General features: G+C 48.2%; 1 protein-coding gene across 1 annotated transcript in view; it reads left to right on the top strand.

Annotated features, from left to right (window-relative positions):
* CAPN5 (calpain 5) overlaps nucleotides 1-13,186 on the top strand; it is a 94,302-nt gene that overhangs the window by 19,894 nt on the left and 61,222 nt on the right. Inside the window, exon 2 of the mRNA XM_081197375.1 lies at nucleotides 3,084-3,260. Within this exon, the coding sequence (XP_081053501.1) occupies nucleotides 3,099-3,260 (162 nt within the window). The 5' untranslated portion in view covers nucleotides 3,084-3,098. The remainder of the gene's footprint in view (nucleotides 1-3,083; nucleotides 3,261-13,186) is intronic.

The raw sequence follows: 13,186 nt of genomic DNA, 5'->3' as shown, positions 1-13,186 counted from the left end.
ACCATCCCTCCGTGTCCAAGCCAGTCCGTGACACCCTCTGTGCTCCCAAAGCCATTTTTCTGCCCCTCGCAAGGTGAAGGATGCTGCCCCATCACCAGTTTGGGAACAAGATCAGTTGTCAGATCGGTCGCCTTCTGTCTCCAGGGCGGCTGACTACCAGCTCCATCTGATACACAGGCTGAGACCCTCCCTGCCTGCGGACTGTCTCGCCAGAGTGGTGCATGCTCTGGTTATCGCCCGCTTGCACTACTGCAATGCGCTCTACATGGGGCTACCATTGAAGGTGACCTAGAAACTACATCTAATCCAGAATGCGGCAGCTATACGGGTGACTGGGAGCAGCTGCCGAGACCACATAACACCGGTCCTGAAAGACCTACATTGGCTCCCAGTACGTTTCCGAGCACAATTCAAAGTGTTGGTGCTGACCTTGGAAGCCCTAAACAGCTTCAGCCCAGTAGACCTGAAGGAACTACTGGGGGATTGGACTAGATGACCCTAGGGTCCCTTCCAACTCTACAATTCAACAATATCCTACAATACAAACAGCCTCGGCCCTGTATTCCCAAAGGAGCGCCTTCACCCCCATCGTTCAGCCCAGACACTGAGATCCAGCTCCGAGGGCCTTCTGGCGGTTCCCTCCCTGCGAGAAGTGAGGCTACAGGGAACCAGGCAGAGGGCCTTTTTGGTGGTGGCACCCACCCTGTGGAATGCCCTCCCATCAGATGTCAAGGAAATAAACAACTATCTGACTTCTAGAAGACATCTGAAGGCAGCTCTGTTTAGGGAAGTTTTTAATGTTTGATGTTTTATTGCTTTATTATTATTATTAATAATAATAATAATAATAATAATAATAATAATAATAATAATAATAATAATATTAATATTAATATTAATATTCTGTTGGGAGCTGCTCAGAGTGCCTAGGGAAACCCAGACAGATGGGTGGGGTATAAATTTATCATCATCATCATCATCATCATCATCATTATTATTATTATTATTAGAATGAGGGGAGGGGACCATTTTCCCCATTGCCTCGGGCAGCAAAATTTCAGGGTCACGCCAACCGTTTGAACTGGAAGTGACGCTTTTGCATTGTGCATGCAAAAAAGCAGCAGCAGCAGCAGCAACAGGAGGTCAAACAGAGCCTGGACTTTTTGGTCATAGTGATGGAGAAATCCCAGGTCTTCCGATTTCCTCTGGGCTGAGTAAAGCCATTTCTGTCTCTGCAAATTCCAGCTGCTCTTGAGAGAAAGTAATTAATCAGGAAGTCCTTGGCTCGGATCCAGGAGGCCTTTTTAATTAAAAGGGGGTGGGGGAGAGCAGCTTGTTCAAGAAGCGCTGCTAAATCTTAGTGTCATCCGTGCAGAGTAGAATATCTACATCTGTGGGGCACAGAGTGGCATTTCTCCCTTTCAGCGGGACTTGCCAACATCTGGCATTTTTGCCTCTTTGCACCCAAGGCTCTTGTATCTGTGTAAAAACAAGCCTCCTCCCGATTTTGACTCACTCACCAGAGGCCTGTGGCCCTCCAAATATTATTGAGAGAGGAACGTAGGGCTTTCTCCATCCCTGCTCTAGCGTTAGTGAGTCATTGAAGTGTCTAAGAAACCCTTTGCAGTGCCTGTCAGTGTGGGAAATGGGATGAAACAGCCCTCTGCGCTTACGCAGAGGCAGAGTCAATATTGCTGTGCCTCCGGGAAAATTCATTTACGTGTTTGGCACTGGTTTGGAGTGAATCGGACAATGTCGGGTTTTGGAGGGATACCCATGGCCCCCAGTTTGAGGATCAAGAACTCAGTTTGTTGGCAGAGGTTTAAAGACTGTCTCAAGGCAAATCTTAAAAAATGTAGTACGGTGGTACCTCTGGATGCAGACAGGATCCGTTCCGGAGGCCCGTTCGCATCCTGAGTAGAATGCAACCCACGACTGCGTGGGTCGCGATTCGCTGCGTCTGCGCATGCGCGTGATGTCGTTTTGAGCGTCTGTGCATGCGCGAGTGGCGAAACCCGGAAGTAACACGTTCCGTTACTTCTGGGTTGCCGCGGAGTGTAACCTGAAAATGCAAGGTATGACTGTACAGTGGTACCTCGGGTTACAGACGCTTCAGGTTACAGACTCTGCTAACCCAGAAATAGTACCTCGGGTTAAGAACTTTGCTTCAGGATGAGAACAGAAATCGTGCTCCAGTGGCGCGGCAGCAGGAGGAGGCCCCATTAGCTAAAGTGGTGCTTCAGGTTAAGAACAGTTTCAGGTTAAGAACGGACCTCCAGAACGAATTCAGTTCTTAACCCGAGGTACCACTGTATAAACACTGACAACTGGGAAACACTGGCCTGCGAGCGCTCCAGTTGGAGAACAGCCTTTCCCAAAGGTGTCATGGGCTTTGAAGACACTCGAACTCAGGACGCAAGGGAGAACCGTGCTAAGAGGAAGGCACACCTTCTCTTGGAGGCCCCCCCAAAAAATTAAAGGGAAAAACAACAACTGGGTGTACATTTCCAAAATACAAATAAAATGAAACCTATATCCAGCAACAGTGTTTTTCGTTGTGTAGGCTCCTATGATGTAAGTCATGGGCCCCCAATCACTTTAAGTTAGAGCTTAATAATAATTTCACTATTAATATAGTAAAGGTAAAGGTACTCCTTCCCCTAATGGGCCAGTCGTGTCCGACTCTAGGGTTGTGCGCCCATCTCACTTAAGAGGCCGGGGGCCAGCGCTGTCCGGAGACACTTCCGGGTCACGTGGCCAGCGTGACTAAGCCACTTCTGGCGAACCAGAGCAGCGCAGAGAAACGCTGTTTACCTTTCCACTGGAGTGGTACCTATTTATCTACTTGCACTTTGACGTGCTTTCAAACTGCTAGGTTGGCAGGAGCAGGGACTGAGCAACGGGAGCTCACCCCGTCGCGGGGATTCGAACCGCCAACCTTCTGATCGGCAAGTCCTAGGCTCTGTGGTTTAACCCACAGCACCACCCGCGTCCCTTCAATAGCAATAGCTTAGGGCCTCATCAAACCTAAATCTGGCCCTGCCCGTCTCTCACGTTGTACCCCTCTTCCTTCTGTCCTGCAGAGGCTGCCGGGAACAATGTTCTCGTCCGTAAAGCCATATGAGAACCAGCGCTATGCTGCCTTGAAGAAAGACTGCCAAAGGAGGAAAATCCTCTTTGAAGACCCCTTGTTCCCGGCCAACGACGACTCCCTCTTCTACAAGTCGCGAATTCAAGGTGTGCAATGGAAACGGCCAAAGGTAAGGCGAAGCTTTGCGGGGATGCTTTTAAAAGGAAATGGGTATAACATTGAATATGATGCTTGGGTGAAATTGTGGGATGAAGGCTTAACATTTACGGCGTGTACTACTTTGAAAATGATGTACCGCTGGTATTTAACACCTGTCAAGCTAGCAAAAATGTACAGAATGAGTGTAAAGTGAAGGATGGAGATTTCTACCACATGTGGTGGACATGTGAGAAAATGGAAAAATTACCCACAAAAGAAGAATGGAGGATGAAATTGATGGACTATGCAGAATTGGATAAACTAACCGGAAGAATTCGAAACCTGCGGGACCAGAGATTCACAGAAGACTGGTGTAAATTTACGGACTATCTGAAGAGTAATTGATTTGACCAGATTGCGTTTGTAGGTTTGCAAGACGTTTTGTGAGGTAAATTATTTGAATTATTGCAAAAATGGTTAAAGAGGTGGATTGTGAGTTAAGATAATTAAAGGCAATAGGAATTTAAGAAATGCAGAAGAAATGATAAAAATGGTGGATCATCAGAGGTGCTGATGGAAGTCCAAAAAGACTGTATAAGATGTGAAGTTCTGTGGAATGTGTAATAATTGGTATGTTGAAAATAATAAAAAATTATACATATATATATAAAAGAAAGTCTGTGTGCAAGAGATACGGTAATACTCTGGGCGCTCCTGCTTAGTGGGCCTGATCCTTACCTCCCTTACTCCTCGTGGGAGAGGTTTGGCATATTGGTCCCCTGGCATCGCAGCAACATTAGGTGACGACGGTGGGGACTTCCAAGCTGCCGCCTTCAAAGCTGGTGCAAAGCCATAAAGGCCAACATGGCAGATAATTTGTCAGAAAGGTACAGTGGGCTCTGCAGTCAGTGTTAGAAACTCAGGTGTATAATCTAATCGCCAAATGGCTCCTTAAAACTAGGCTGCGGTCACCACAATGTCTAGAGGGTGGCAGCCCCCAATGGAATTTATTTATTTATTTATTTATTTATTTATTATTATTATTATTATTATTATTATTATTATTATTATTATTATTATTATTACTACGTAATTCCATTTCTATACTGCTTTATATTTTAAAGAACAAATCTCAATAATATAAATAGTAATATAATAATAATATAAATATAGTACCTCACGTTACGGAACCCTCTGGTTATATAAACTTCAGGATGCGAATGCAGCAAACCCGGAAATATTTTTTTGGGTTTCGCCACACGTGCTTGCGCAGAGTTGCAAATTCCTCGGGATCCGTCCGGAGCTCCGGAATGGATCCCACAACCAGAGCTACCATTGTATAAATATAAATATATTATTTATACCCCACCCATCTGGCTGGGTTTCCCCAGCCACTCTGGGCAGCTCCCAACAGAATATTAAAAACATGGTAAAACATCAAACGTTAAAAACTTCCTAGTTCAGACCCCTACAGTAGCTTTAGACAAGCCGTCGTTCTTTTGACCTCAGTCTTGCCACCTGCAGTATGGGGTGGCAGCACTGACCAAGCATGGACGGCTGGTTGGACGTATTACTGACAACACATATGAATGTCTTCTGGTGTTTTGCTGTGTGCTATAGGGTTCATCAGCCATCTTGCCTCTCATGGATATGATGATGGATCCTGACTATAGGGCAGCCTCCCTTAACCTGGCTAGGTATTTTGGAATACAGCTTCCATCATCCCTGACCATTGCCCATGCTGGCTGTGGCTGATGGGAATTGTAGTCCCTAATATCTGCAGGGTAAAGGTAAAGGGACCCCTGACCATTAGGTCCAGTCGTGGCCGACTCTGGGGTTGTGGCGCTCATCTTGCTTTAGTGGCTGAGGGAGCCAGCGTACAGCTTCCTGGTCACGTGGCCAGCATGACGAAGCCGCTTCTGGCAAACCAGAGCAGCGCACGGAAACGCCGTTTACCTTCCCACCGGAGCGGTTCCTATTTATCTACTTGCACTTTTAGCATGCTTTCGAACTGCTAGGTTGGCAGGAGCTGGAACTGAGCAACGGGAGCTCACCCCGTCACGGGGATTTGAACCGCCGACCTTCTGATCGGCAAGTCCTAGGCTCTGTGGTTTAACCCACAGTGCCACCCGCGTCCCTTAATATCTCCAGGGTACCAAGCGGGAAAAGATTGCTTCTCCAGGCAGTCTCTTAGGCCTAATAGCGAAACAGTACAAAACAATTGCTCACATTACGTTTTCCTAGGATGGGTCATTTTGGCACCAATTGGGTGTCTCTAAATGAGCTTAGTGCGTTAATTTGATTTCTGAATTGATGTGCTTTCCGGCAAACTGCATAAACGTGCATTTCTCAAGAGAGGCGCTCTTTCCTTCCTCCTGCCCCTCCTGTTGCCTCAGCTGCAAAATTCGCCCAGACGAACAAATCACTTGAATCTCAAGAAGGACAAGGCAATAATTGTCTGCTTTGGTCAAGGATGGGAGAGGGAGCACGGAGGGAAGTGGAAGCTGGAGCAGATGGAGTCACTTTTGCCTCATTGTTGACTGGTGCTTCAGAGCGTTTCCCATGGCTGTGAAGAAACCCTTTTTCTTCTCTCAAGGATGGTTTTCGTTTCGGAGTTTCCCCCCGCCGTTGGGGCTCCCCGTGCCACTGTGGACGTTGCCAGAGTCTTGGAAAGGGTTCAGAGAGAGAGCCATAGCAAAAGAGAGGCCAAGGACTGCCTCCTGGTATTCTGGACTACATCTCCCATCATCCACAGCTGGCAGAACTGACCGATGGGAGTTGTAGTACAGAAACCTGTTCCCCAGTGTTGATGTGGGGAGCTGCTGGCCAAGAAGAGAAAAATAAACGAGGAGATAAAAAGCGCTACGTGTTAGGGCCTTTTTCAACCTGTGGGTCCCCAGATGATGTTGAACTACAACTCCCATCACCCCTAGCTAGCAAGGCCAGAGCTCAGGGATGATGGGAGTTGTAGTCCAACAACATCTGGGGACCCAAAGGTTGAGAACCACTGTTTAGGCCAAAGAAAAGACGATTATTATTGGAGGTGGGGCAAGATTAAAAATGACGACAGTTCTGAAATATTAAGGATATCTGGGAAGGCAGGAGGGCAAAATGAAGCCAAATTTCTTAGGATAACGTGGTCCATTGTCTTTTTCGCAACATGTTGGAGAAGCTTAGGAACGTGTGGTGCTTTAACTCCCTCACGACTCTGTGAGGTAGATCACGCCAAGAGACAGTGACCAACGGCAAGGTGATTTTTGAACCCGGTTTTCCAAGTCTCTGGGCTACTCACTGCACTGTAAGGGCTAGGATAATTTGTGGCATTTCTGGGGCTATGGATGTTTTACTTTCAGAAACGCAGGAGCAGAGCGCCTCTGGGCATGTGTTGAGACTGGGAAGGCAGCGTACTCCTGCTGAGGTTCCCCCGTGACTGGCAGAAGCCCTCTTCATGCAGTATCTTTGACGGGATTGCTGAATTTTTTGAGCTCATACCAGCACTTTGATAAAGGAAAGCTGATTCCAGCGATAGTTCTGAACATATCGTTAAAGTAGCATGTTTTCCGCTCCACCATTGATAACACTGGCGTTGATAACAGTGGCAAGCGCCTTTCTCTCTTAACCTCTTTAATTAATCTTCCAGGGTCAGTTGTGCAGCGCGAGGTCTCTCAACGAAAGGACATGAACTGCTTTTAGTCGTTCCTAGGAAATCTCTCCCCCCTCCCCGCACCTCCCATAGCTTTGAAAAGCTTGCACAATGACAAATGTCCTTAGCTCTTCCCCGCAGGGCGAAATCAAGCGTTGTTTTTTGTTGTTGTTGTTTTGGTCAGCCGAGGTTCTGAGAATTGTGTAGGCTCCACGTTCTCAGGTATGTTGGAGATCCCTTTTGACCTGCAGCAGAAGGAGTGGGCAGAATCAACTGGCCCTTGTGGGAGCTACATGCCACATGCCCACCAGAAAATCCTTATTTCTGGCCATATGTGTGTTTTGGGGCTGGAGGAGACTCTTGAGAGTCCCATGGACTGCAAGAAGATCCAACCTATCCATTCTGAAGGAAATCAGCCCTGAGTGCTCACTGGAAGGACGGATCATGAAGCTGAGGCTCCAGTACTTTGGCCACCTCATGAGAAGAGAAGACTCCCTGGAAAAGACCCTGATGTTGGGAAAGATGGAAGGCACAAGGAGAAGGGGACGACAGAGGACAAGATGGTTGGATAGTGTTCTCGAAGCTGCCAGCATGGGTTTGACCAAACTGCGGGAGGCAGTGGAAGACAGGAGTGCCTGGCGTGCTCTGGTCCAGGGGGTCACGAAGAGTCGGACACGACTAAATGACTAAACAACAACAGTGTGTTTTGGTTGCTTTCATTGTCTTTATATCATCACTAGTTGGTTGGCGTCCGTCTGCCTTTGCGGGTGAAGTCAAACTGTTGGAGAGTTGCAGCTCCTGCTGTGGCTGCAAAAACGACACAGGAGAGACATGTTTTGTTGCAGCTGGGGCAGATGAAGGCGTCCAGTTGTTCTGCCGCAAGTGCACCAAGCCATTTCTTCTCCCTACACTTTCTCCCAGTGGCCGTTCCTCCTCTGGTCACTGCTGTGGTCATCTGCAACTGATTTTCACAAGGCAGCGTTGACGTTTCCAGGCTTCGTGTCACGTTTGCAGGCATCTTTTTAACGCAGAGTCGGTCTAGCCCAGTGGTTTTCAACCCTGAGGTGCCTTGAATGGTGGTCAGGGGGGGGGGGCCGCAGGAAATTCTGGCCTCTGTCCCTCGCTCCTTCCCGCCCTCCTTGATGCCCTCTCACGTCTCTGCCTCCCAAACAGCTGTTGGTTGCAGCAGCGCTGGTAATAATAATAATAATAATAATAATAATAATAATAATAATAATAATAATTTATTCATACCCCGCCCCTCTGGCTGGGCTTCCCCAGCCACTCTGGGCGGCTTCCCAAAAAAATATTAAAATACTGCAATACATCAAGTATTAAAAGCATCCCTAAAGAGGGCTGCCTTCAGATGTCTTCTAAACGTCTGGTAGTTGTTGTTCTCTTTGACATCTGGTGGGAGGGCATTCCACAGGGCGGGCACCACCACCGAGAAGGCCCTCTGCCTGGTTCCCTGTAGCTTTGCTTCTCGCAGTGAGTGAACCACCAGAAGGCCCTCGGAGCTGGACATCAGTGTCCGGCTAGAATGATGCGGGTGGAGACGCTCCTTCAGATATACTGGGAGCTATAAACTCCCTAGGCAAATGGTGTCTCTGGAAAGCACCCCTCTTGGGGGCAGTGGGGGGCAGATCAGAGATTGGGGCAGCGTGGGTATGTGGAGGTTGTCTGTTAGCTCAGCTTATCTAGTGACCTCCAGCGGTTGCGGACTGCAACTTCAAGCAGCGCTCATGTTTTGCATGCTGCACGACGGTCCCAGGTTCAAAATCCTGAAGCCCACCTGCGCCACACCTGAAATTTGATGTGGGCATCAGGTTTGGGGCAAACACCATAGTGACTATGAAGGAACAATCAAGAGCTTAATTCATAGGACTGTAGCGTTGGAAGGGACCCCGGGGTCATCTAGTCCAACCCCCTGAAATGCAGGAATCTCAACTCAAGCATCCATGGCAGAAGGCCTCTGCTCAAAAACCTCCAAGGAAGGAAGGTCCACAACTTCTTGTGGGCGTCTGTTCCACAGTCAAACAGCTCTTACTCTCAGAAAGTTCTTCCTGATGTTTAGGCAGAATCTCCTTTCTTGTAACTTGAAGCCATGGGTTCGAGTCCTGCCCTCTAGGGCAGGGGAAAATGAGCTGGCCAAAGGTGAGGTAGACCTCATTCTCCCCCTTTGAAGGGCTAGACTGGTCTAGGTCGACAAATCCTCTGACCGTGCATTAAGCGGCTCAGTGTTGCCCATACTGGTGTTGAAATAACGAAGGAGAAAGTTGCCAAAACAAACGAAACCCGACGATGTCCAGAAATGGATAAGGATGACCTGTTGGGCACGTAGCTCCCACAAGGGTCAGTTTATTCTGCCCACTCCTTCAGCTGCAGGTCTAACAGGATTTTCAACATACCTGAGAATGTGGAGCCTGCACATTTCTCGGTACCTCGGCTGATACAAACCGAAGGGCCAAAGTCTGCTTTCGCCCTGCAGGGAAAGGCCAAACGCATTTGTCATCTTGCAAATTTTCCACCACTATGGGAAGGTGGGGCAGTTTCTGGGAACTGCTGAAAGCAGCTCACGTCCTTTTCACTGGGAGACCTCGCCTTGTACAACTGTCCCAGGAAGATTAACTTTAAAAAGGTTAACAGTTTTGGCCACGCTTCTCGCTTATCAAGGCAAGTGTAGTTGTATAGGGAGGGGAGAGACCGTGTTCACACATACGAACCGGCCCAGGTTTTGAGATCTCTAGGGGAGGCCCTTCTCTCGGTCCCACCACCCTCACAGGCATGTTGGTCAGGGACGCAAGGCAGGGCCTTCTCAGTGTTGGCTCCTCCCAGGTAACTTCAGAACACCCTCCCTGGAGAAGCCAGACTGGTCCCGTCCTTGTTGTCCTTCTACTAGCGAGTGAAGACCGTCTTGCACACGTCTTTCAACATTTCCACACCAAAAACTGGGACACGCGTTTTCTGGGACGCACTTCCAGGCGAGTCACGTGACCCGCTCCACAATCTCGCTCTGGAAAAAGTGCTTTTCTTCGGGGGGGGGGGGATCGCAACACCCAAAATGGCCTCTGTGATCATGTGTGGGAAAATGGGGTGCCCTGTTTTTTTCTGAGACAGTTGTGAATGGACTGCTTTTAATGACAGGGCTAGTGATGGGTGCTGCGCTGTTTTGATTGTGATTATTTGTATGGTGTGTGTGTGTACAGGTGTGTGTATTTTAATTTAATTGCTTTTCAATTATTGTGGGGGGTTTTTTACCTGTTTTTACCTGTTTTTGTTTTTATCTTTCCCTGTTAGGGAAAAAGGCAGGTAATGATGATGATGATGATGAATAATAATAATAATAATAATAATAATAATAATAATAATAATAAATAAAATAACTGTAGTAAATAATAAAAAATAATAAAAATATTTTTTTTATTTGTATGTAAGAGAGAGAGAGTGGGTGGAGACAGGAGTCATAGTGTGGTGGTGGCAAAACCTGCATAATTTTGTGAGAGTTTTTCCTTCAGGGACAGAGCTGCTTATTTTACACAGCCTTAGACACAGGACAGACCATGTGCTTGATGTTCCAGGGAGATAACTGGTTCATTCCACGGCCATGTACTGTAGAGACTGCCCGTAAAGAACGGTTTCGATTTTATCCTGTAACTAAACTGCATTATCGCGCACACACTGCAGCAGCGATTCCCAAACTCTGTGGTGCATAGAATTCAGAATGCAATACAATAAAATCCAACATAAGAAACGGAAGAAGCCATTGAACGCGCTGTTTTAAAAAGTGCCGTTTTAAAGCAGCAAACTAGCGACTGGACAGAATAATCCCCTCAGAGGCCTGGGTAAACAGATGAGGTTTTTATAAGATGCTTGAGATATCCAGTAGGTGGAGCTTACAGAATCTCTCTTTGGAGAGGATATTCCACAAGGCTGGTGCTACAGCCGAACAGGCCCTTGACCCCATCTGGTCCCTCAGCTCCTTCGAAAAGAAGTTTTATAGAGAACGGGAAATCTATTTGCAGATTTCCAGTGTCCTCCCCTCCACGTACCAAAAGCAAGAGGCGGAAAACCATGGCACCCGGGAAAAAAGTTATAGCATTAGTTCTGCAAACTTGTTCAGTTTGCATGATTTTATTAAAGAGGCTGACCTAATTTAGCTTTTCCTGGCTCGAGAGCTTAGGGAGCCTGTGTGCCAAATTCTTTTCGGGGGTTGTTTTAGAGCAAGATATACCGTACTTTTCCGTCTATAAGATGCCCCCATGTATAAAATGCCCCCTATTTTGGGGGACTGAAATTTCAGAAAATGGGAGGAGATGGTAAAAAGTTGTTGAGCTTTTTTGGGGGGGAGGGGGGTTACGGAGGGTTGTTGAGCTTTTATTAGGTGGGAATGCCAAAAATTGTTCACCTGCATGTATTGCGAATTCCGCCTCTCGTCTGTCCCCTCGCCAATCGCCCGCCCAATTGCTGCAGCCTCGGCCAATCAACACCACCCATTGACGCAGCAACCAATAACACGCACAATGGCCGCTGGCAGCCGCGGCAGCAACCAATCAAATGTCCACCCTATGCATGTATATCACGACCCCCACTTTTTAAGCATGATTTTAAAGGGGGAAAACCTAGTCTTATACAGTGGACGCTGGGTTGCGAACCCACAGCATTTGCAACCCACAGCGGCGCGTCTGCGCACTGGGTTGTGATTGGGTCTTCTGCGCATGCACAAAGCGCAATTTAGTGCTTCTGCACATGCACGGCCCCTGAAACCCAGAAGTAACCTGTTCCGGTACTTCCGGGTTTTGGCGGGTCCATAACCCAAAAAAAACGCAGCCTGAAGCGTCTGTAACCCGAGGTATGACTGTACATGGAAAGGTACGGTACGCAGCACTGCCCTTAAGACAGGATGATGAGGAACCATCAGTGAGTGCTCTTTGGGTTCGGTCAGTCAACCTGCTACAAATCAACCCATATTTTGCCTGCTTGTTTGCAAAAATATCACGGGGGACTTTGTCAAAAGCCTTACTGAAATCAAGGTACGCTACGTCTACAGCCTCCCCCTAGTAACGCCATCGTTACAAAAATGAGATTTGTCTGGCATTAGTTGTTTTGGGGAACCCCAAGCTGTTTATTGGGGACGCAGGTGGTGCTGTGGGTTAAACCACAGAGCCTAGGACTTGCTGATCAGAAGGTCGACGGTTTGAATCCCCATGACGGGGTGAGCTCCCGTTGCTCGGTCCCTGCTCCTGCCAACCTAGCAGTTCGAAAGCACGTCAAAGTGCAAGTAGATAAATAGGTACCACTCCAGCAGGAAGATAAATGGCGTTTCCGTGCGCTGCTCTGGTTCGCCAGAAGCGGCTTAGTCATGCTGGCCACATGACCTGGAAGCTGTACGCCGGCTCCCTCGGCCAATAAAGCGAGAGGAGCGCTGCAACCCCAGAGTCGGTCACGACTGGACCTAATGGGTCAGGGGTCCCTTTACCTTTACCTTTTAAGCTGTTTATCAAAGGGGAAAACTCAGTGGACTGAGCCTGTGATTCCAGCATTGCCGGGGGTTTGGCTAGATGACCCCTTGGCTCCCTTCCAACTTGACGATTCGACGATTCTGTGATGTAAATCTGGGCCTGATCGACAGCTCACACTAAACAGCTGCAGCTGCGTTTGCTGGCAAGGCGAGCTCGGCGTCCTGAGAGTGAAGGTCATTCGGGGGCCTCGATGTGGGAAGGAGGGCGCATTGCTGCTAATCGAGTGTGCGCCGAACATCCTTTTGCCGTCCAGCTGTGCATGCCTTGGTGAGAAGCCAAGGTGAGGCGCACAGCCACGAAAGTGGAGCAGCATTATCAGCAAAGCCGCACGGCTCAGCCAAGCGAAGGGTGTTAATTTGAGTGGTTTCATGCATGGATGAGAGCAAAGAAGAGGATCAGAGGCCCGGAGCGAAATGAATTCCTGCATTTCACACCTGCCCGAGGTGTGCAACCCGCCTAGCGGAGCAGAGTTAACAGCAGGTACAGGAAGCCTACTTTAAAAATAAGACAGGTATATTCATGCTTGCCTGTTGTCTTTGTCCATGGAGTTTTCTTGGCAGGGATACTGGAGTGGCTTCCCTGTTCCTCCTCCAGGTGGATCACGTTTGGTCAAAACTCTCCACTATGACCTGTTCATCTTGGGTGCCCTGCTCGGCGTAGTTCATAGCTTCTCTGAGTTATTCAAGCCCCTTCGCCACAACAAGGCAGTGATCCATGAAGGGGTAGTATGTATGGAAGTGAGAGCTGGACCATAAAGAAGGCTGATCGCCAAAGAATTGATGCTTTTGAATTCTG

The sequence above is a fragment of the Podarcis bocagei genome (assembly GCF_964188305.1).
Source record: "Podarcis bocagei genome assembly, chromosome: 6".
NCBI classification, from domain to species: Eukaryota; Metazoa; Chordata; class Lepidosauria; order Squamata; family Lacertidae; genus Podarcis; species Podarcis bocagei.
Note: the sequence above shows the minus strand (reverse complement) of the source record. Positions and strands in the feature narration are given on the sequence as shown.